This window comes from Staurois parvus, unplaced genomic scaffold, assembly GCF_062004578.1.
Source record: "Staurois parvus isolate SC_StPar_1 unplaced genomic scaffold, SC_StPar_1.0 ptg000068l, whole genome shotgun sequence".
In the NCBI taxonomy this organism is placed as follows: Eukaryota; Metazoa; Chordata; class Amphibia; order Anura; family Ranidae; genus Staurois; species Staurois parvus.
In genome coordinates, this window is record NW_028317864.1 from 2,673,349 (window position 1) to 2,698,901 (window position 25,553).

Consider the following 25,553-nt stretch of genomic DNA (forward strand, 5'->3'; position numbering starts at 1 on the left):
TGCGTTACTGGCAGAATTACCAGGTGAAAAAAAGGGGGGAAAAAAGAAAACCAATGCAGGACCAAGTCTATGGACTGGCAAGCTGCTAGTTATTACATTTTGTTTTTGGGTTTAGATATGCTTCAAGGTAAGACACCACTAACAGGTGTTGGGGGTAGGTTGAATTGCTCCATTTAATCATTTTTCATGTCTTTGGAAAATAGATGAAAGTGGTTGGATTTAGCTAAAAATTGCAATGCATATGCCCCAACCACATGTATGGTTCTCTACTTCCAGCAGAATGAAAGAATGGATAGGTCACTCAGAAATTTACCCACAAATTGCAAAATATTTATTGGTAAAAACAATCTGACCCTCAGCATGTATTAATAAACAGTCCAGTCCTTACCCAACTGTATCTTTTGCGAGGTCAGGAATTGGGCTGTTTATAGAGAACCTCATTCTTCTCAATTTACTAGACTCCAAGGACACATGGAAATTAATCTGAAGCACCATGGAACATCGTCTAGGTTCCTGCTGTTAAAGGAACAGTTCACCCAAAACAATAGTTTAATTATAGGTACAGCATGGTCAGCAATGGCTTCTTATTGTTGGATACTCCAACAGCAACCTCCTCTTGCCATAGTGTCTACCTGGAAGATTTAGGTGTTTCTGCCCGCCTTTGTGTGTTCCAGCTCCTCCTGTTCCAGCCCTCACAAAATAAACTAAATAATAAATATTGCAGGCAAAATGGGAGCTCCTCACAATAGCCACAGCTTGTGTGTAGACTTCGGTTCCTGGGGCTCTGTAAATGAGATCTCTTTGTTGCGTTCCCCTCTGATGGTTTAGTCCTCCAGCATCTACTGATGACCTTAATATCAAGTCTGGATGGTTTACCCATGTATTACTGTAGTTACATTCTATGAGCTATTTGCCTTACTTCGTACTGCTGGGCTCAGTTGTTGCTGCATTTTGCAGTATAATGGCTGATCAATTTCTCTGTGTCTAGGTATTGATTCAGCTTGCTTGTCCCTATTCGCTAAAGGGAAAAGCTAAACTTACTCCAGGTCACACAGTGTCCATTTCCTCTGTGTTGCATCAAAAATGTGGGAGTGCTAATGTGATGAAACATGGCACCTTCCAGCTTTCCGTTCCTCTTACTGTCATTACAAGCCTGCTTGTGGCTGTTTCAGATCTAACTACGGTGTAGCACTTACCTGCAGACACTAGACAGAGAGAAATCCAGAGATTGTGGGATGTATAGTTTTTACAAAGGAAGTGCCAGTTCTCACACTACAGACAGAAGTCGTGTATTAGTGCCACGCTACATGCCACATGTATGAACAGAAACTGCTGACAGCGGAATGTGAAGATTTATTCTACTATAGGCTGTGTATACAGACCAACAAATGACAACATGAAACTACATGATTAGTGCACATCTTATATATTTAAAAAACACAGGTAGGTATGTTTACAGTGCCTTTAAGGTGCAGTCACACCTGGGAATCTGCCTGAAACTGATCAATTGCAAGAACCCCAGCAGGGTTTCCCTGGCGAATAGCTGCTGGAAGCAATGGGAGGCTGCTGGCTCCCAAACTAATTGCTCCCAAAGTAATCGCTCATGCAGAGATCACACGTGGGTGATCACCCCTGGATGCAGTCAGCTGGTGTCAAGGGCTGATCACTTACATGTGATCTTTGCATCAGTGAGTGGGCGTGATTAACAGTGGTTGCTGGCAGCCTCCCACTGATTTCAATGGGGCTGTTTCCTATAGCTAATTTCTAGGAACCCCCCATGGGGTTCCTGCAATTTGGTGCATTTGCAGGGGTGTGAATGTGCCCTAAAGACATTCTAAACATACCTACCTGCACCTTCCAATGAGCCAATCGTCGGGAACCCCCACTGGGGTTCTTGCATGTATTTGGCATCTGGTGCATTCACAGGTGTGCACAGGGCAGCTGTTAGAAACCACAGGGCCCCATACAGCCAACCTGACAGGGCCCTACCCAAAAGAAACAGTTTACGATGCTGTGGTTTATGAATGAACACAGTAATTGATCGGTACCGATCACTCATTGTGTTCATTCAGGAAAGGAAGGACCTGGTAGATGTGACATATTTATCGGACCCTTCCCCTGCTCTCCATCCTGAAGGATTCTATTGTGTGCTTGCAGCTATCGGTGGAAAGGAGAGGAGGGAAGCTAGCAGCACTGCGGGGATGGAGGGCAAACAGGGGGATCCTGGGCAGCAGGGGGTTGATAGGTGCAGCAAGGGGGGCAATTACTGGAACCGATCCCTTGAATGTCTCTCTCTGCGGCAGCTGAAAGCCAGAGGGAGGGAGAAGAGAAGCTTTCAGCTGCTGCAGAGAGAGCCATGCACCGATTCCAATAATTGCCCCCCACCACCACCAACAGCACCGTGCTGATCACTCTCCCTGCCCACATCTGATTCACCCAGCTGCCTGGGCCCCCCTGCTGGCCTAGGCCCTGTATAGGAGGACTGGTGGTACCCCCTTATCCACAGTCCTGGGTGTGCATGTCCCCTTCAAGTAATTCAAGGTATTAAGCATATGAACGGCTGCTATAGGTAACATGATCAGATCATCCTTCGTTTCATATGCAAAGCTCTTTAAAAAAAAAAAGAAAAAAAAAGCAAAAGCTCCATTCATGGAATCATCTGGCAAATGGATGTATTCAGAGTGAAGCTAGCTGAGGTTAGAAGACAGATGTGCAGCTGAAACAACACGCGGATTGAGCTGGACACCAGTCCAACGTCCGCCTTTCCTTCTCCGCATCTCAAGTGGATGCTGAAGGAGGTTCTGCTGTGACATGGGCCCGTCCATGTAGACGTATCATAGAGAACAGCTGAACGTCCCACCGCTGCTGGGAATGCTGCCACTCACACAATGAGGGCTCTGTGGGACCTCGCTGGGGAAATCTTGAGATAGACAAATGGAAGTGGGTGGGAGGAGGCAGCTCTATTGAAGGCCTCCAGTGTGTGACAGCACATAGCTTTCCACCTACAGTCATAATGTTAACAGAGAGCCCAGTGCGCAAAACCAATCCTATGATGTGTGCCGAAAGATAGCTATTCTCTGCCTCCGAAACCATCTAATGGGATTATGTGGGGTCTTTTTCATGGTCATTTGGATGCAGCTCTTGTTCATGTCTTTAGGGAGGCATTAAAGAAAAGGTCCACTTCTAACCCTATTATTGATAATTCCCTTTCTACGCATTCCCAAATCTCTGTAAGATGAACGTCAGGCAAACATCTAAATACACATCAGAAATAGGTATATTGGAGCCGGTCTAGATGTCAAAAATGTTGTACTTCTGTCCATCCAGCCCTGAGATTTACACAGCACAGCTAGCTTGCTAACCTGCAGTTAACGAGGTTGGAAAGGCGGAAGGTTTTTTTACCTTAATGCAAAAAAATCTTCTGCAAGCAGCCCACCCCATCAGGCCACCCTTATACTTACCCGAGCCCCATCTTGATCCATGCTTGTACTTTGCTAAATTAATATTGCCTCCCCATTGTCCAAGGGAGGAGTGCTCGAGTTTCCAAAAGGTCAGTCCGCCCCTGCGTACAGCCATGCATTGTAATGTGCAGCGACCAGGGCTTGTTTTCAGCAGCAACGTGGGGTAACGCACCTCCAGCACTGAATGTATGTAATGTCAAGGAGTGCTGGGGTGTGCTGGAGGCTCTGTTGATGTTGGCTTCTGAAGGATCTATTTTTGCTGGAGGGGATCTATTCTATTTTTGCTGGGAGGTCTATTATTGCTATTGGGGTATTTATTGTTGCTGTGGGTGGGTCTTATATTGCTGGGGGGCCAATTGTTACTGAGAGGGATCTACTGTTGAGGACAGGGTCTACGGTTGCTGAATGCTGGGGGATCTACTGATTCTGGCTGCTGGGGGATTTGTTGTTGCAGGTGGATGTCTATTGTTACTGTGGGAGATCTATTGTTGCTGGCTGTAGGAGATCTATTTGCTTTTCCATACAAATTACTTAGCACTACAAAATTATATTTGGTTCTGTATTCTCTAAAAGGGGCAGTACTGGGAGGTAGGTAGGAGGTGGAACCTAGGGATGGTGCTCAGAGGTGGGTGGGGGTGGATTCAAGGGAGAGTGCTCAGAGCTGGGTGGGGGTGGATTCAAGGGCGAGTGCTCAGAGGTGGGTAGGGGGTGGATTCAAGGGAGAGTGCTCAGAGCTGGGTGGGGGTGGATTCAAGGGAGAGTGCTCAGCGGTGGGTAGGGGGTGGATTCAAGGGCGAGTGCTCAGAGGTGGGTAGGGGGTGGATTCAAGGGAGAGTGCTCAGAGGTGGGTAGGGGGTGGACTCAAGGGAGAGTGCTCAGAGGTGGGTAGGGGGTGGATTCAAGGGCGAGTGCTCAGAGGTGGGTGGGGGTGGATTCAAGGGCGAGTGCTCAGAGGTGGGTAGGGGGTGGATTCAAAGGAGAGTGCTCAGAGGTGGGTAGGGGGTGGATTCAAAGGAGAGTGCTCAGAGGTGGGTAGGGGGTGGATTCAAAGGAAAGTGCTCAGAGGTGGGTAGGGGGTGGATTCAAGGGAGAGTGCTCAGAGGTGGGTAGGGGGTGGATTCAAAGGAGAGTGCTCAGAGGTGGGTAGGGGGTGGATTCAAGGGAGAGTGCTCAGAGGTGGGTAGGGGGTGGATTCAAAGGAGAGTGCTCAGAGGTGGGTAGGGGGTGGATTCAAAGGAGAGTGCTCAGAGGTGGGTAGGGGGTGGATTCAAGGGAGAGTGCTCAGAGGTGGGTAGGGGGTGGATTCAAAGGAAAGTGCTCAGAGGTGGGTAGGGGGTGGATTCAAAGGAAAGTGCTCAGAGGTGGGTAGGGGGTGGATTCAAGGGAGAGTGCTCAGAGGTGGGTAGGGGGTGGATTCAAAGGAGAGTGCTCAGAGGTGGGGAGGGGGTGGATTCAAGGGAGAGTGCTCAGAGGTGGTGGTGGTGGGGAGCAGGGACAAGGGGTTACTCGGAAATTACGAGTTCCAGCACCTATTCTCTGAGGGAAAAAAAGCCCTGGTGGTGACACAGATGAATTGTGGTGCTTAAAGTTCAATATAAACAGCATTGCAATGCTCTGTAGCATGTTATACAAGTTTCTGTGCTTTATGGAAACGCGCTGTAGAAAGAACACCCCTAATGATTCTGCAGTTGATCCATTTTTCATATATTCCTGGAGATCAGGTCATTTGTAAAAGTCCTCTACTCTAATGATGTATCACAGAACCTGCTGTCTCTTTATTAGAAATATTCTGATTTGATATTAAAGCAGCCCTAAACTTAAATTTTTAATTAGCTGAATTTTGATCAAGCTGGTCGGTCGGACAAGAAAAGTATAAAAGGAAACTGACAAAAACGTATATTTAGTGAGAAAGCAGCATTCCATTCTCTCTCTGATGGCAGGTCATATAATGAATACTGGAGCACAGATCACATGATCTCTGCCCATGGGAAGAACGCACAGCACAGACAGCTTGACCTTCCCTTTGGTACTGACCATGTGATCTGCCAGCGGGAAGAGACTCAAGTGCTGGTGTCATTCCAAATTATCATTTTTCCACATTTACCAGTATCCTTTTCTTTCTGGAGTGACCGTCTTGATTAGGATAGGTCACCAAAATGATCCCCCCTTCTTCCACAATAATCATTTTTTTTCTTTTTAAGAGGGAGGACTATTGTTTTAAGTTTTTTTTTTTTTTTTTATGGTGGCCCCACCTCAGCCTCCATTCTGGCCTAGGCCATAATGATGTGCCATGCTCCAGCAGCCTCATGGGAGCCCATTCACAGAGTTACCAGGGAAGCAAAACTGACACGTCATTGGAGGTCGAGCTGCATAAACCCAGAAAAGGCAGCAGCTGAAAAGGACCAAGATGGCGGCACAGGACTGAGGCTCCGGCACCCAAAAAGCGCATCGCTGCATGACAACGCTTCATCCACCATGTATGCGAATATGAGAAACCAGTATAACAGGTAAAGGGGGGAAGGGACAGGGTAGGTAAGTTCTGCTTTAACCTTTAAAGTGAGAGAAGAATGGACGGGGGAGGAGGGGGGTGCAAATGTTTGATAGCCTTGTTGTGTCTGACCACAGTCCCGAAACAAGCATACTTTAAATGAGTGTCAGGAAGGTGTCACAACTACTTATCTCATCCTTCCTACCAACTTCTCAGTGTCCACCACACCTCTCTGAGAATCCCTCCACTGGCTTCCAATCGCCCTATGATGAAAATTCAAAATACTATCAACAACATACAAAGCCAACCACAACTCTCCCCCAAGATACATCACCAATCTAGTCTCAAAATATCACCCAAACCTTCCTCTTTGTTCCTTCCAAGGCCCCTGCTCTCAAGCCCCCTTGTTCCCACTTCCCATGCTTGCCTTCAGGACTTCTCCAGAGCTTCCTCCGTCCTCTGAAACTCCCTACTCCAATCTCTCCAGCTATCTCTTTCTCTGTCCACCTTGAGGCGATCCCCAATAACCCAAAAACCTATTTGGCCTTCACCTAAAACCTGAACTTTATTTTCTCCATAAACTCAATCCCAATCCAGTTACTGCTTTTTATATCACTTGCAGCTCACTTTTAGATTGTAAGCTCCCATGAGCAGGGCCCTTCTAAATCCTCTTGTATTAAATTGCATTTCAACTGTACCATCTGCTTTTATTTTGTAAAGCAATGTGCAAACTGTATACAAGACTGGTTTCACACTGCTGCACTTTAAACGCGTTATGCGTTAAAAAAAAAACACATTGATCGTTTTAAATGCAATGTGTTAAAATTTAACATAAAACATTTTAAAATGTATCATTAACATTTAACACGTGCTAAAATGTAATGTAACGCATATGAAGTGAATAGCTGTGACTCAACTGTGGGTATAGGGTTATGACTTTTTTTTTTTTAAATAGTTGAACTGGATGGACTTTTGTCTTTTTTCAGCCAGACTAACTATGTAACTATGTAATAGCTGGTTGTTAAGGACACTGGCAGGTGCTGGCACCTTAAAAACCAGTGAATAGTGGAGCCGGCACCCGATGTTGTCCTTAACAACCTGTGATTGGCTGGTTGTTAAGAATACTGGTGGGTGCCGGCTCCTTATCAACCAGCATCTTGTTGAAAAAACATTGTCATGTGACCCCAAAAAGGCAACAAAATATGTTCCCACTGACACCAATGATCTTTTTAACCATCTGTAAGGGGGTCATTCTTCCTAATGACCAAAAGTGTAAGGAGCATTCTTCCCACTGACCATCACAATAATGTACCACAATAATGTAGCAGAGGTTCCTTGAGACCCAGTGGCATACCATCCATGGGTGCAAGGTGTTCACTGCACACGGGCGCCAAGGGGGGCCCACTGTGCTCTGACCCACACTGCACCCATGAATGATACAAGTCTGAGGCACAGTTGTCACTGTCGGCATATTGGCTACTGTCACTGCCTGACCAATATCACTCTCTGGGCCACTCGATATCACTCCATGGGTATCTGCCCAGTAACCAACTGTCACTACCCAGTACCTGCCCGCTGTCACTCTCTGGGCCCACCAACTGTCACTCTCTGGGGCACGCCAGCTGTCACTGCCCAGCACTCACCCGCTGTCACTGCCCAAGTGCTCGCCCGCTGATACCTCATGATGCCCGCTCACTGCTACTGCCTGGCGCCCAGGGCACTGTGTTCTGTCTATATTATCACTTGCATAGGAGTTTGCAGAGCATTACAAATGCCACCCAAAAGCCTGCCATCAATGTCAGTGTGAACAAGGCTTAAATCTATTTTTTTTTTTAATCCGCACAAGGCACAGTACTTCCATTGAATGAGAAGTGCTCCTTGTGCTGGTGGCATCTCTGTTCTGTAAAATCTTCATTCCTATGAACCCTCCATCCTCTGATATCCACCTAGTTGTAATACAAATCACTGGACCTGTCATAGGCATTTATCAAAAGAGCCAACTATTCCTGCCCGTTTATAAAAGCTGTACTATCAGTTCCCACAATAAAAAAGCATTCTATGAATGGAGGAGACAGACCTTTCATTTATCTACCTGTCTGCCATTCATGGAGTGCTTTTCATTGAGGGAACCAATAGTACAAATTTATGAATGGAGGAGGGAGGCACGAAAGGACAGGTTTAGTAAGCATTATTAATGAGTGCTTGTAACAGGTCCAGTGACTCGTATTAAGCTCTGGAAGATCACCGCTGCAAGGGCATTGTGCTGGGGCAGTGGAATGAATGTTTCATTCCGTGTAAGTGTGCTGTATAATGTGCTGGACTTGACATATCTCAGGTTTCTACTCTCATTACTCTGTGCTGTACATGACATACTCTAGACTGCCCTGTTCTTCACACTGTGCTGTAATTAATATACCTCAAGCTGTCCAGCTCTGTATTCAATCTCAGCACATGACAAACTCTGAACTCTCCCATTTTATACACTGTGCTGTATTTAATGTACTGCAGGCTGCCTCTGTGCTGTACATGACATACTGCGAACCACCCGACTCTATACACTGTGTCATGTGCAGTACAGTGTATAGAGTGGAGCAGTTCAGAGTATGTCATGTGCCGTACAGAGTTAGCCTGAGGTATGTCAAGTACAGCACAGTGTATAGAATGGGGCGGTTCAGACTATGTCATGTGCAGTACAGTGTATAGAGTGGAGCAGTTCAGAGTATGTCATGTGCAGTACAGAGTTAGCCTGAGGTATGTCAAATACAACATAGTCTGAACCGCCCCATTCTATACACTGTGTTGTACTTGACATACCTCAGACTAACTCTGTACTGCACATGACATACTCTGAACTGCTCCACTCTATACACTGTACTGCACATGACATAGTCTGAACCACCCCATTCTATACACTGTGTTGTACTTGACATACCCCAGGCTAACTCTGTACTGCACATGACATACTCTGAACTGCTCCACTCTATACACTGTACTGCACATGACATAGTCTGAACCGCCCCATTCTATACACTGTGCTGTACTTGACATACCTCAGGCTAACTCTGTACTGCACATAACATACTGCAAACTGTCCCACTCTATACACTGTGCTGTACTTGACATATGTCAGGCTTCCCCACTCTGTGTTGGACATGCCATAATCCAGAATGCCCCATTCTGCGGTACATTTTATACTCCACACCTTTCCACCCTGCCAGTCATCACAGTATTGCCATATATTTTTAGAAAGTGTAACATCAGAACTTTTGTAATCAAAATTGGAGTTGGTGCACAGGGGTGGTAAGTCTAACAACATTTAAAGTGAGAAGATGGACTTACGTTTACAGGATTCTAGTTTTTCCTCTATTTCCTCTATATCGTAGTACTTTTCATCTGACAGAAATTCCTGAAAGACAGGAAATGCAATTGAGATTCATCTCTTCAAGTGATAATAAATCCTTACATAAACCATATGAAGTGACAATCCTCAGGTAATACACAGAGATGAAATAAATCTTCATGCATATGTCATGCCTCTTTTTTTGAAGCCCCCTTTCCTCCAGAGCTGTTCAAATTACACAGATCATATGGTATTTCCCAGCTCCAGAAGGCAGGGAGAAGGGATCTGAGGCCACACACTGCACAGCTTAGTGAAGAGAGCTGAGTGTAATCTGAGACATGAGGGGAGGGAATGGACACACTCTCCTCTACACAGCCTCAGTGGGGAACATGCACACCTGAGGCTGTCAAATACCTCCTGTGTGCTGGGGAAGGACCAAATAAGGACCTGGGTCTGAACCCATAATCTCCGCTGTGTCTGCTGATGTCTCTTCTTGCTGAGCCACCTGGGATGCTGAACAGCTCTTTGGACAATTCCTTGAATGATCTTGCCTTGAACCTTGTTTCTCTTGAACCCTTTGCTCCTCCCACAAACTTCCCATTTAAGCCATGCTTTTGCACTTCCGGTTTGCCAGATTATTGTGCTCTCTCTGGGTAATATCTCGGTCTCATCACTCCTGCTGCCATCAGTATTGTTGGTTATGTGTTAGAGAAGACACTGGTAGCTTGAGATGAGGCAGAACTGTTTTACTTGTGTGGCTTAAGTTGTAAACATACAGAACACATTTCAGCAGACATCTTGGTTTTGAAGAGAGGAATAGGAAGAGAGAGAACCAACAAGTTTTACACATATGCACAACTGGTAACCTTAGTGTACAGTGCCATCTACTGGTCAAGTGATATTAACACACAATACTATATAGTACATGCTGTTGCATTCCCAACAAGTATCTCTGCTACCACTGATTACCGACCTTGGCTTGTTCCTCCATTACGCTTCTGATTGATCCCTACCTACAACCATTTGTTACCGACCTTTGGCTTGTTTACTAACTATAATTCTGCTTAACCCTTACCTGCTATATCTACTACTGGGCCTGCTTGCTCAGCTCCTGGTGGGGCGATCCTGAGGACCGCAACCTGGCACTAACATGCAGCAAAACCCATCTCCGCCATCAAGAGCTCTGGTGAACACCAGTTAGTGCTTAGACTTCACACCTTGGGTGATCCCATGTCATTCGCCAGGTCAACCTGCTGCTCAACTTATCCAGTTGGTCAAGGGGAGCCTCTCTACTACTATAGCTACTGACCTCCGAGCCTGACCCCTGGCTATGACAGGCCATCACAATGCAGTGACCCATGAAGATAATAGAGGAAGGAGAACACAACCAGGATCCACATTAAGTGCAATGGACTGAGGCAAATACACACTACAGAAGGAAATGCTTTGTTCATTTTTCATTTCAGCAGTTTACAACCACTTTAAATGTTTTTGCTAACCTAATACTGTGTACACATTCAGACATACTCAACTGAACAGTGCAAAGGTGATGTCAAAAGCTCAGTATTTCGAAAGAACCAGATTTCACTTGACCGTAGTAAAAAAAAAATGAATTTTTCAAATGGACCCCATCCTGTATTTCAAATGACTGTCCTACAATGCCTATGACCAACGTTACTGCAGAAGATGGAGGCCTCCAGTGACGGTTTGGAGGAGGACAGAGGACCTCTCCTCGTACTGAGGTCAGGTTTACGTGGAAAATAAAAAAGCTTCTTTGATTTTCTGACTTGCACTTGAGGAAAAAAACCCATGCCTGGATGTTGAAGGTTCAGATAGGCATAACTATTCTCAAGAGCGTATACATTAATGTTGAGTGCCTAGTGAGTATTCATAATACAAGCACTTGTAAAGCTCCGTTCTGCCTTTTATATAGTCTATGTTCTTTGAAGCGGCTTCCTCTATAAATAACTCTTTAATCAGCCGTGAATATGAATGAAATCATACAAACGGACGCACCATATAATCCACTTGTAAAGGAAAGGTGACATTTACTGTATAAACAGTTCGCTGTGTTCAGATTGGCAGGAAAGTCACACCGTTCTATATTGGGTTTAATGCTCTCAGGGCAGAATCCTAGTTAGATGTGTAGACAAGGAATTAGAATGGTAAAACCCAACGTTAATAAAAAATAGCCTAAACACAACACCCACTCTACGAAAATTGACATTACGAAAAGGCAATGGTGGTATGGGTCTCCCTAATTTCTCCTTTTATCAAAAAGCAGTACTACTGGTCCATATCTCAGACTGGTTCCATCAGAAACCCAACATTCAATGGGTTGCTATCGAGACATCGATTTCCACTGGGAACTCCTAGGCCTTTGTAGGTACAGAAACCCCATTGAGATCAGAATTGAAGACCTGCTCTCCTTTATTGGAGGATACAGTATCATATGCTGGAAGAAATAAAAAAAGTAGACCAATATACTAAACAAAGTGCAGAAAGTTAAAAAATAAATAACTCGGGGTCTATGCATGGTGTGAAAATTAGTGGTGCATTGAAATGAAAATTCTAGACCGAAACCAAAATACTTTTTTAATATATAATCGTATTATATTCCACTTTTCAATTAATAGCATGAATTTAAAAAAGTTTGAATTTATTTTCAGCACCTTTTCAGCCAATAGGCTGCTTTCACATTGAGTAGTTTGTTACAGGAAGGGGCGGACTGACAACTCATTGGGCCCCCGGGTAATAGGGGATCATGGGGCCCCTGTGTCCTTGTGCAAACTCAAAAAAGACTATGAAAAAGGTACCAGGGGCATCTCATGGGGCCCCCTACTGACCCCGGGCCCTCGGCAGTGCCCGAGTTTCCAAATGGTCAGTCCGCCCCTGGTTATAGGAAAAGCTCAATAAAAATGCATCCCTTCAAATTCATGCCTTCACACTGGCCTATTGCTCTTCCCTTAAAAGTCCTTCTTACTGCACTTCTGGTGCATATTTGGCGAGTTAATTAAAAAAAAGCCGCAAAAACACACCTCCCCATTGAGGCCTGGTTCACACTAATGCGGTTTTTAGTGTTTTTTGCAGGAACTCACTAAAACATGGTTTCCTATGGGACATGTTCACATGTATGCTTTTTTGAACTGTTGCATTTTTGGAAAGGATCAGGGACTTTTTAAATGCAAAATGTTGCGCATTTGGTTCAATAGACTTCAATGGAGATGTTTGCAGAAAACACACGCAATGCATTTTTTATGTGTTTTTCACATATTTGACTAATTTTTTGTGTTTTGCATTTTTAATCTGCCCACCAACAAGTTGGCCAAAAAAACATTGAAAAAAAATACAAAATGTGTCAAATGCACGAGCGCAAACATAGAATGCACAGCAAAAAACACTGCAAAAAAGACAAAATGCAAACTGCATTTGTGTGGACCAGGCCTTAAATGCATTGAAAACGCATAAAAAATGCACGTGTTGTGGTTTTGTCACATGACCTATGAAAATCAAACATTTGCGTGTTTTAGAATGTTTTGGTATGTTGATATCCTTTTGGTTTCAATAGACTTCCTTAAAGTCATTTTAAACCTTCAGATTTTCTTAAAATGTAATACACTGAGCAGAATAAAATAAATATTTCCCACTAAACTACACGGTAAAATCCTTGCCCCCGCACCTGCAGTTTGCAGCTTTCAGTGCTGCTGGCTCCTGCTCTCTCAGTGCTGCTTCCCTAAATTTCCAGTCTTCACAGGAAAGAATTAACATTGGACAGTGCAGTCTCCAGTCTGTGAGTTTGGAGAAGGGAGGTGGGAGGAGCAGGGGAGTGCCTTGCCATCCTAGGCTATGGGGCTTTGTGTTTCTGTTGATGCACACAGCATAAGGAGACACAGCTCTAGTTCCTGTATACAAGTTTGGTCCATAGGAAGCTGCAAGAGAAATAGGCCACCCTAAAACAGGAAACTTGGGGCAGCGGTCATGGCACCTCCTTATACAAGAGCATATGCAAGGTTTAAAAGATAAAAAAAGCTGCATATTCAGTAAGGGCTCATTCACTCCAGCTCTGCTCTCTGAAGAGTGATTTGTGGCTAGATTGCTCTTCAGAGAGCAGTGCCTGCTTTACCCCTTGAACTCAGAACTAGTTCCCTGCAACTGCAACTGGTTGTGTGGCATTTGCAGCACGGTCCCATTCATTTGAATGGCCTGCGTTTGGTGGGCGGTAGCACCCACTGAAAGCAACAGAGGTTTATATTCCTGCCACAGCCACAAACCAAAGCATTGCAGCCACAGCTTGTGTACACCCCTGGCAGCTGCCTCTGCAGCTAAAGGGGGAACGGCTGGGGGGTGATGGTAAAAACAAGGCCTTACAGCAAACCCCCCCCCCCAAAACTGCTAGTGTGAATGAGCCCCAAGTGATTACATCAGCTTCTTAAAACTACCGCCCAACAAACACAGGCCATTCAAGTGAATGGGAGTGTACTGCAACTGCCCCACAACCACATGCAGTTGCAGTGAACTAGTGCTGGGTTCAAGGGGTATAGCAGACACTGCTCTCTGAAGAGCGATCTGATCACTTTTCTCTGCTGCCGTCTGCTGAGATGTGAAAGGAGGGAGGTTAGGGGCAGAGATAAGCGTCTCCAAAGCTGAACAGAGAAGCACAGGATCTGGTGGAGGCGTTCTGTCCTCCTCTCTGCTGCTGGTTGTTGAGACAAGGTGAAGCGGAGATGAGGGGCAGAAATAAGTGTCTCCATTGTTGCACAGAGAAGCACAGGGTCTGGCGCAGAAGTTCTGTCCTTACTGCTGTGACAAGGTTGGGGCAGAGATAAGCATCTCCATAGCTGTACAGAGAAGCACAGGGTCTGGTGGAGGTATTCTGTCCTCTGCTGCCGAGACAAGGCGGGGGTGGAGATGAGGAGCAGAGATAAGTGTGTCCATAGCTTCACAGAGAAGTACAGGGTCTGGTGGAGGGGTTCTGTCCTCCTTTCTGCTGCTGACTGCTGAGACAAGGTGGGGGCATAGATGAGGAACAGAGACAAGCATCTCCATAGTTGCACAGAGTGGCACAGGGTCTGGTGGAGGAGTTCTGACCTCCTCTTTGCTGCTGAGACAAAGTGGGGGCGGAGATGAGGAACAGAGACAAGCATCTCCATAGCTGCACAGAGAGGCACAGGGTCTGGTGGAGGAGTTCTGACCTCCTCTTTGCTGCTGAGACAAGGTGGGGGCGGAGATGAGGAACAGAGACGAGCATCTCCATAGCTGCACAGAGTGGCACAGGGTCTGGTGGAGGAGTTCTGACCTCCTCTTTGCTGCTGAGACAAGGTGGGGGCGGAGATGAGGAACAGAGACAAGCATCTCCATAGCTGCACAGAGAGGCACAGGGTCTGGTGGAGGAGTTCTATCCTTCTTTCTCCTGCTGAATGCTGAGACAAAGTGGGGGTGGAGATGAGGGGGGTGCCGCAGATGCATAATAGGTACAAAGGCCACAGGAAATATCCTGGCAGGTATTGTGGGTTAGTTGAATGACACAGTTCAGTGTCAGCTTTCTGCACAATATTTACGGTATCTTGCTACATTTGTAAGAAAAAAAAAATAAATACAAATAATAATATTAATTTAGCTTTCCATTGTTTATTTTTTGGTTACGATCCTGCTCAGGTTTTTATTGCCATTTTCTATTCCAATTTGGGAGATGTGCTCTTACTTCGTTTCCCACAGACACAACAGAAAGTCGGAGGACGTCTCCTGGAAGAGAGGGGTACACGCCATCTACAACTATTATGTGACAGATCCTTCATCAGCAGCCTGTATGTTCAGTTACAGACAGGGGCAGACTGACAACTCATGGGGCCCCCGGGCAATAGGGGATCATGGGGCCCCTGTGTCCTTGCCCAAACTCAAAAAAGCCTATGAAAAAGGTACCAGGGGCATCTCATGGGGCCCCCTATTGACCCTGGGCCCTAGGGCAGTGCCCGAGTTTCCAAATGGTCAGTCCGCCCCTGGTTACAGAACGTTTCCAGCTGGGAAATATATACAGATCACATCTTGTGTCCCAGGAGCAGTAGGGATGAAGTTTTATGGACCGTCCTCATTAGTGCCCTATAGGCCTCTAGAATGCCCTATAGGCCTCTAGGGTCTGTTTACTGTCCCTTTAAGAAAGATACATGAAAGCCTTTGCCTTCATTGTCTGCTCTTGTCATCCTCTCTCTGCATAGATTACAGAACACAGGGGCCTCTCTGTCACTGACACTGCCTGGCTCATTGTGTCCTCCAGCTATTCACTGCTTCCATTCTCTAATCTCTTTCTTCAGTCCTTGCAGACACTGGCGGGGGTCTGTGCCGAGGTTGTGGGAATGCCAGGATGTCCTCACATTTTGTGCTCAAACTTGCCAAAAAATCTCTCCCCCACCCTTCATTCTCCCATCAATATCAGCTATGGGGGCTTCACCACTCCAGCCACAGGCAGGCTTAGTCCAATGACTCCTTCCCAATGCAGAAATCCACAGCAACCAATCAGATTCCAGCCAGATCGCAAAAAAAATAATTCAGGTTTATAGCTATAGGTTACGCATTTCTTTTTTGGCCACTACTGATCAGAGCTGCACACATCTATACCAAGGCCTGGAGGCAATCGGTGAGAATGACTGAACCCCCAACTACTGATAGTGTTTGCATCTATAAAAGAAGGAGGACATGCCGGCTAGAATGTGACCATGGCCTCCTAGACGCCTTTCCTCCAGGCAGTGGCGTTTTGGCAGAAAAAAAAAACTTGACGCTTGTAAACCCACTGACGCGTTTAGGCGCATCAAACACTTAGACATTAATTAATTTCATCGGCCAGAATAATAATTTATTCCGGCCATTGAAATGAATGAATCCTCAAGAGCTAAACGCGTCTTTAGAAACGTTTCCACGCGTCAGTAGTTTTTTTCTGACCCCCACTGTGTTTTCATTGGAACTAGTTCACTGTATTTTATGATAACTTGTACAACACCTCTAGGGTGGGCCTGTTGGACAGCCACTGCAATTTTTTTTTTGTTTTACCTTCTATACTCTAGAACAGGGGTGTCAAACTGCGACCCTCCAGCTGTTGTGGAAATACAGATCCCATGAGGCATTGCAAGGCTGACAGTTACAAGCATGACTACCAGAGGCAGAGTCATGATGGGACTTGTAGTTGCTCAACAACTGGAGGGCCGCAGTTTGACACCTAGAAGGTCCACTTTGTGTAATTCACGTAGCACTTTTTAAAAATGTTTAACTATTTGTTACGGGCACTCTGCACTGCATGTGGTTTGTAGTTTAGATGCTTTATTTATGCACAGAGATGGAGGGTGCAGGCTATTGGGGCTTGCCCTCATGTCCAAGGGAGGATTTATGGCCTTCAGGTCTTTTACCTCCTTCCAGAGGGCTCTCTCTTCAGGAATGCCCCTCAGCAAGTACTTGGTGGTTACATGTCCTCTACAGCAATACATCCTCTATATTACATGTCCCCCACAGTAGTATCATCCTCTATATTACATGTCCCCTACAGTAGTATCATCCTCTATATTACATGTCCCCCACAGCAGTACATCCTCTATATTACATGTCCCCTACAGTACATCCTTTATATTACATGTCCCCCCACAGTAGTATCATCCTCTATATTACATGTCCCCCACAGTAATATCATCCTCTATATTACATGTCCCCCACAGTAGTATCATCCTCTATATTACATGTCCCCCACAGTAGTATCATCCTCTATATTACATGTCCCCTACAGCAGTACATCCTCTGTATTACACGTCCCCTACAGCAGTACATTTTCTGTATTACACGTCCCCTACAGCAGTACATCCTCTGTATTACACGTCCCCCACAGCAGTACATCCTCTATATTACATGTCCCCCACAGTAGTATCATCCTCTATATTACATGTCCCCTACAGCAGTACATCTTCTGTATTACACGTCCCCCACAGCAGTACATCCTCTGTATTACACGTCCACCACAGCAGTACATCCTCTGTATTACACGTCCACCACAGCAGTACATCCTCTATATTACATGTCCCCCACAGTAATATCATCCTCTATATTACATGTCCCCTACAGCAGTACATCCTCTGTATTACATGTCCCCTACAGCAGTACATCCTCTGTATTACACGTCCCCTACAGCAGTACATCTTCTGTATTACACGTCCCCCACAGCAGTACATCCTCTGTATTACATGTCCCCTACAGCAGTACATCCTCTGTATTACATGTCCCCTACAGCAGTACATCCTCTGTATTACATGTCCCCTACAGCAGTACATCCTCTATATTACACGTCCCCTACAGCAGTACATCCTCTATATTACACGTCCCCTACAGCAGTACATCCTCTATATTACACGTCCCCTACAGCAGTACATCCTCTATATTACACGTCCCCCACAGCAGTACATCCTCTATATTACATGTCCCCCACAGTAGTATCATCCTCTGTATTACATGTCCCCCACAGTAATATCATCCTCTATATTACATGTCCCCTACAGCAGTACATCCTCTGTATTACATGTCCCCTACAGCAGTACATCCTCTGTATTACACGTCCCCTACAGCAGTACATCCTCTATATTACATGTCCCCCACAGTAATATCATCCTCTATATTACATGTCCCCTACAGCAGTACATCCTCTGTATTACATGTCCCCTACAGCAGTACATCCTCTGTATTACACGTCCCCTACAGCAGTACATCCTCTGTATTACATGTCCCCTACAGCAGTACATCCTCTGTATTACACGTCCCCTACAGCAGTACATCCTCTATATTACACGTCCCCTACAGCAGTACATCCTCTATATTACACGTCCCCTACAGCAGTACATCCTCTATATTACACGTCCCCCACAGCAGTACATCCTCTATATTACACGTCCCCCACAGTAGTACATCCTCTATATTACACGTCCCCCACAGCAGTACATCCTCTATATTACACGTCCCCCACAGCAGTACATCCTCTATATTACATGTCCCCCACAGTAGTACATCCTCTATACTACATGTCTGCTAGACTAAACCTGCAATACATCCTCTATATTACATTTCCCTTAAACTACACAAGCAGCACATTTTCTTTACTCTCTTGCAGACCACCCGGTCACCCATTGCAGACGTGTGGCCAATGCAGGCAAAGAGAAATACTGGTACATCACTGCCTGCTTATGGATTTCAGCCGCGCACATGCGCGCTCCCCAGCTGGTACCTGTTGTGATTGTGCACAGCAGAAGCCTGTCAGCAAGTCCCTGACATTGATTCATGGCCAAGTCCTGCTGATTGGCTGTGTACAATCCTGCTGATTGGCTGTGTACAATCACAGCCCAGAGATCTGTGTTGATAATCAACACAGAGCTCTGTACTGAGGGAATGATCTCACGGTTTCGCATCCCTGCAAAGTAGGGATCAGAAACTTAGAGATCTATTAGTAAAAATCAGCATACTTTACACACTTTACACATAGTAAGGCACACATTTAACCCCTTGATCACCCTAGATGTTAACCCCTCCCCAGCCAGTGTCATTAGTACAGTGACAGTATATAATATCATCAGTGATCACTGTACTAATGTCACTGGTGATGTCAGTGGCAGTTAGTCAATTTCCCCCAGCAACAGTTAGTGTCAGATTGGTCGCCGCACTCTTGCAGTCCCATTATGAGTCCGTGATCACCACCATCAGCAGTATAAAAAAATAAATAAACCATTAAAATCCAGTATCTATACCATAGTCTGTAGTCGCTATAACTTTCACACAAACCAATCAATTACACTTACTGTTTTTTTTTTTTTTTACCAAACACACATAGCAGAATACATTTTGGCCAAACTTTATGAAGAAATTTGATTTTTCACATTTTTTTATTAGATATGTTTTATAGCATAGAGTAAAAAATAGTTTTTTTCCATTTTTGATCTTTTTTCGTTTATATGGCAAAAGATAAAAAACCCAGTGATGATCAAAAACCACCAAAAGATAGCTCAATTTGTGTGAAAAAAATGACAAATTTCATATGGGTACAAGGACTTTGCAATAACATTCATCAAGGTCCTGCATATAATAAATCCTGTATAATAATAATAATCAAGGTCATTGAATGTGCTGAAAATGTACGAATAAACCTTCATTTGAAAATCTACTAGGGGCCCCGGTTTCATAAGCGGACCTTGTATTTTTAGTGCAGGCTCTGACAGTACTGTACAGTATAAGTCTTACATAACACAGCGGAGACCGCACATTACACACACTTCATTAGTGTTCATCTATTTTTACAATGCGAACAGCCCAAAATTGTTTTTGGCCGGAGTCCAGCTTTAACCCTTCTATACCAAAACAGGCAGTTCGACCCATTAAAATGAACTTGCTGATTACCCGCTATGCTTTTTTCCTTTAAACTTGGTGGCCTTTTCATTCCGCTCAACAGCGCTGCCCGATAGCGGATTTCTGAAATCTTCTATAAATAGAGGCTATTCAGACTTCTTCCTTATAAGTGGAAGATTGGCAATGGTCTGGGTCTTTTTAGATTACCGGATTGTTTGGTTATCCCATCCACAAGGCAGATAACAGCCAATACTGATAAGACGAATATTCTATCTCAGTGATGCGGATATAAATGAAGATGGCTGGTGAAATAGTACAGCAGACTAATATGTCTGGTCAGTAAGAGGATAACCTGGGGGCCTGTGCCAGAGATAAGCTTTGACAGTGGATCCTGGTGCAGGTGTGATGGAGAGGTAATAAAGAGGCGCAGCCTGACATACCGCTCTCCCCTCTATGCGGGTAAATTGGATTTTCCATATAAGGACCCCACTGCTTCTACCCCTCTGGGATCCAGCTCCTTGCTGGTATGCCAAATATGCAGACATTCATCGGCTTTGTCTGCCTGGGTTCTAAGGCAGGATCCGCTACTGGAAGCATGATTGCTCCAAGGCTGCAATTCTTATCAAGCCTCAGTCTAGGTTCACACCTATGCGTTTTCCGGAAACGCACAGCAGTTTGTTTATTTTTTATTATATTTTTTATTAATTTTAATTAACAAACATTATTTTACATTATACAACAGCAGGCTTTTTTGCGTTTGGGCAAGGACACAGGGGCCCCATGATCCCCTATTGCCCGGGGGGCCCCATGAGTTGTCAGTCCGCCCCTGTACAACAGTATTTTTCCATATCAAACATTTTTACTCTAAGCATACAAAGAAAAAACCCTACACACCCTACTCCCCAACAGCAGTCCATTTAACATGATTTCCTATGAGGCAGGTTCACATTTCCTCATTTTCACCCGATGCATTTTTTGGAAATGGTCAGGGACTTTTTTAAAATGCAAAACATTGCATGTTTGGTTCTACAGACTTCAATGGAGTCGCTGCAGAAAAGCATGTAGTGCATTTTGACACGTTTTTGATGCGTTTCGCGTTTTAATCTGCCCAACAACAAGCTGAAAAAAAAAACACAAAATGTGTCAAAAATGCATGCGCAATCACGCAAAATGCAATGCAGAAACAGATCAAACGCAAACTGCAAAAGGTGTGAACCTAGCCTTAAACCCCAGTCACAGCAAACCGGACTCTGAAATCGTGCAACTTACACTGAAGTCGCACGATTTCAAAGTCAGGTGATCTGCCGATTTCAGAAGCAATTTGCATAGACATCTGACACAGATGTCTATGCAAATCATACAAAAAATAGTGCATGTACTACTTTAGAAATTATTATCATTATACAGTATTTATTATACAGTAATCAGTGCGGCTGCGACCAAGTCGGAACCACAACGATATGACCGCTAGAATTGCGGACAATAGGGTGCAACCTGGCATGCGATTTGCAAGCTGCATGGCATTGTATTTAAAGCGGATCAAAATTTAAGAAAAAAATAAATAAATAAAAAAAAATATATATATATATGTATATTGAAGCTTACCAGTGATCCCAAGGCTTGACACAGGTTGGCTGTTTTTTTTTACAACCAGTTGATTGAAAAAAAATAAAAAGATTTTCACATCCACACAAGCAATTCTTTCCAGCAGGCTAACGCATTTCGAGGACTTGCCTCTTCCTCAGAGGAAGAGGACAGGCCTCAAAATGCATTAGCCTGTTGGATGCCCATTGACCATGTGATGGGATGTATTGCAGACTGGATGGTTGTTTGATTTACTCTTCTTTTGTATAATATTTACCACTTTCATACAAAGACTCATCATAAAACAACCATCCAGTCTGCAATACATCACATCCCATCACAGGGTCAATGGGCATCCAACAGGCTAACGTGTTTTGAGGCCTTGCCTCTTTCTATGAGGAAGAGGCATGTCCTCAAAATGCATTAGCCTGTTGGATGTTAGCCTTCCTCTGAGGAAGAGGCAAGTCCTTGAAACGCGTTAGCCTGTTGGATGTTAGCCTTCCTCTGAGAAAGAGGCAAGTCCTTGAAACACGTTAGCCTGTTGGATGTTAGCCTTCCACTGAGGAAGAGGCATGTCCTTGAAACACGTTAGCCTGTTGGATATTAGCCTTCCTCTGAGAAAGAGGCAAGTCCTTGAAACGCGTTAGCTGTTGGATGTTAGCCTTCCTCTGAGGAAGAGGCATGTCCTTGAAACACGTTAGCCTGTTGGATGTTAGCCTTCCTCTGAGAAAGAGGCAAGTCCTTGAAACGCGTTAGCCTGTTGGAGGTTAGCCTTCCACTGAGGAAGCGGCAAGTCCTTGAAACGCGTTACCCTGCTGGATGTCCATTGACCCTGTGATGGGATGTGAACCGCATGCGGACTGGATGGTGCTGTTGTTTTATGATGAGCCTTTGAATTGCTTTTCTGAGTATAATATTTACCACGTTTCTACAAATAAAATACATTGTATCTCTCTCTTTCTCCTAGCAGAGAGAGAAATAAAAAACTCTTAGTAAAAATAAATAAATTAAATATTAAAAAATACAATAAAAAATAAAGAAAAAAATACCTATATCAAGGCTTGATCTAGTTTAGTGCCAGGGTTAGTTTTTGGGTCAAGTTCAGGGTCAAAGGTCAGAATTTTTTTATTTAAAAAAAAATTGGTATCAGGGTCAGTGTTTTAAATTAAAAAAAAAAAATGCGCACTATTGTTTCTGAGCTGTACTATGGGTACAAACAACAAATAACATAAACATATATGGTATCGCTGCGATCAGCAAGAGCTGGAAAATTTATTTGGGGTTGCTTTTTGGTGGTAAGTTATGGTAACACACAGCTAATTTAAAAAAAATAATTTTATTTTACTATTTTGGGCCAGTTTTCCTTTGATAATAAAAAAAATCAGGAGATATTCATTGCCATTTACCACCAAATGAAATCCCAATTTGTCCTGAAAAAACACGGTATAATTCACCTGGATGTACAACGTAGTTGTGATATGTACAGTTTTACTAGCGCGGGTCAAAGTTGCAAATTTGTGCTTAGGCGTTAAGATTTGTAAACGTAGGCGGGAAGGGGTTAAGAGGCATGCTGTCATATACATGTGCCAAGTGGTAATAACATTGTAATAACGGTTTGCTATTTTAAAAGGTTAATGTTTATATACAAATGACAAGGCAGCTTAGATTGCAGTGCTAATGTTCAAAGGAATAAATGCTTTGAGGCTCAGTGCTCGCAGGCAGTGCGACTTTGCGACACGCCAGAGAAAACCGTACAGCGAGGGCACGTCTGAGGATCTGTATTCCGTTTTTAAACTTTTAAAAGTAAAATGTCCTGCCTAAGCACAGACATCGCAAGATGCCCGTTATTTCCTCGAGTAGCCAGTAAAGCCACTTCTGTGCCCCTCTCTGATTTAGTTTTACTTTCCCCGAATCCATGGCTAAGCCCAGCTAAGTTCCATGTCCTCTGAGTCTGCTTCAGCCAGCAAAGACATTCTAATTGGATAGGGAATGACAGCTGGCTGGGCTTAGCCATGAATGCAGGAACACACCGGCCGAGAAACAACATAAAAGTATATCAGAGAGGAGCACATGACTTGCTGAACGTACACCACCAAAAGACGTAAGATTTCACAAAGAAAAAAAAAAAAGAGAAATGAAAGTGCCATATATAAACAAGATCATTCTGAGCACAAGAGAACTGGGAGCAGGGGCGGACTGACCATTTGGAAACTCAGGCACTGCCCGAGGGCCCGGGGTCAGTAGGGGGCCCCATGAGATGTCCCTGGTACCTTTTTCATAGGCTTTTTTGAGTTTGGGCAAGGACACAGGGGCCCCATGATCCCCTATTGCCCGGGGGCCCCATGAGTTGTCAGTCCGCCCCTGACTGGGATCCAGCCTGTGAAAGATGTGACCATAAGGCTTCATTCACACTAGCGCATCTCCAAAGTTGCACAATATCCAGTGTGACTTTTGGTGCAACTTTGATCCGCCATGACATTCTCTGGACCAAAGTCGCATCAAAGTAGTGCAGGCACCTTTTCAAAATTGATGTGTAGTTCGCTTTTTTAAATGTTTTTGATGCATTTTTCGTTTTTAATCTGCCCAGCAACAAGCTGGCCAAAAAACCCCATACAACCGCAAAAGGCATCAAAACCATATCAAAAACACACAGCAGAAACGGATCAAACTCAAACTGCATAGGTGTGAACCAACCTAACATTACGCCCTGACCGATCGACTCCGATCAAAACTGAGTCTAAATTGATCCAAAGGGACGTTAAGGCTGTTTGATTGTTCGTGGATTTGATCGCTTTGATGGACTGGATTTAAAAAAAAAAAAAAAATCAAAGCATGTGGCCACCATAAGGGTCACCATACATATTACAATCTGACCATACAATTTATGTACAATCAACTTCAAACTACAACGGCGTTTTTTGACATTTTTATCTGCAACCAGTGAACCCCCCCGCATGTTATCCTATGTGTCCATGCACACATAGACTGTAATCAGTGTTTTTGGCTGAGGCATTTTTTGGCTGGAAAAAGACCCAATACTAGTTATTATCCAAAAATTTTTTAGCCTAATAATGCTGGTAGCGTTAGCTGTGTAAAGTTGCGTTAAGAACACAAGTTTTCAGCTTTTTTTTAGCATTTTTGCAATAACGTTTACGCACATTTTTCCACGTTTGTGTTTTTAAAAAAAAAAAAAACCCCACCCCAAAACGCCATTTTGTGGCGGTTTTCCACGTTTACCAGCATTAGAGCATTTTTACCAACACCACGTGTGCATGGAGCCTGAACAAAACATTGAGGACCTAGCTAAACTATCCATTCAGATAGGCCCTTGCACTACTTAGTCGTTGGCCGATCTACAGGAGATTGTACAATCAAATTGTAACGTGTGGCATGCACACATAGGCTGTAATCAGCGTTTCTGGCAGAGGCATTTTTGGCTGGAAACCAGAACTAGTGGGTTTTTAGCTATGAACAGGGGCGGACTGACAACTCATGGGGCCCCCGGGCAATAGGGGATCATGAAGCCCCTGTGTCCTCGCTCACACCCAAAAAAGTCTATGAAAAAGCCAATGAAAGGTACCAGGGGAATCTCATGGGGCCCCCTACTGACCCCGGGCCCTTGGGCAATGCCCGACTGCTCAAAAGGTCAGTCAGCCCATGGCTGCGAAAACACTGAAAAACACAGCTAAACACGGTAAAACGCAGAAAACTGGCGTTAAGGGGCATTTTTTGAGAAAAAAAAAGTTTTTGGTTACAAAACCGCTAAAACCCACAAACGCGAAAAAACCCTGCTAAACACTGATGCAAAAACGCTGAAAAACTCACATTTTTATCCTAACTTTACACAGCTGTTACCAGCGTTATTAAACGCCCCGTGTGCATGGAGTCTAAAGGCTATATACATGTCACGGTGGCGATGTTGTGATTTGTGGCTGCATCGAAACCTAAACAGCATGTGGTGCTGCTGCCGAACTTGGCTCAAGTAGTTTTATGCCGAACTTGGCTCAAGCAGTTTTACGCAATGTATGCAATTGCAGTGTGGCACTGAAATGGTTAAATCAGGCAATGAAACGGGGACATATCACCTCCTCACTGGCTGTCAAACCTCTCTGTAAAGTGGTCTGAGCACAGATCGCTTTTCAGAGGAACGGCAGTCTGTGTGCACATGAAAATTAATCGATCAAAGCAATGCGTCCAGGGGTGGACTGACCATTTGGAAACTCAGGCACTGCCCGAGGGCCCGGGGTCAGTAGGGGGCCCCATGAGATGCCCCTGGTACCTTTTTCATAGGCTTTTTTGAGTTTGGGCAAGGACACAGGGG

The 25,553-nt window shown here is 44.6% G+C and overlaps 1 protein-coding gene across 2 annotated transcripts in view; it reads right to left on the reverse strand.

Moving 5' to 3' along the window:
* AIF1L (allograft inflammatory factor 1 like) overlaps positions 1 to 25,553 on the reverse strand; it is a 134,357-nt gene that overhangs the window by 80,489 nt on the left and 28,315 nt on the right. For both annotated transcript variants that reach the window (XR_016311555.1, XM_089669028.1), the window contains exon 3: positions 9,289 to 9,355. Coding sequence is in view for 1 of the 2 variants with exons in the window: in XM_089669028.1 (XP_089525154.1) it covers positions 9,289 to 9,355 (67 nt within the window). In the remaining variant the exon portion in view is untranslated. The remainder of the gene's footprint in view (positions 1 to 9,288; positions 9,356 to 25,553) is intronic.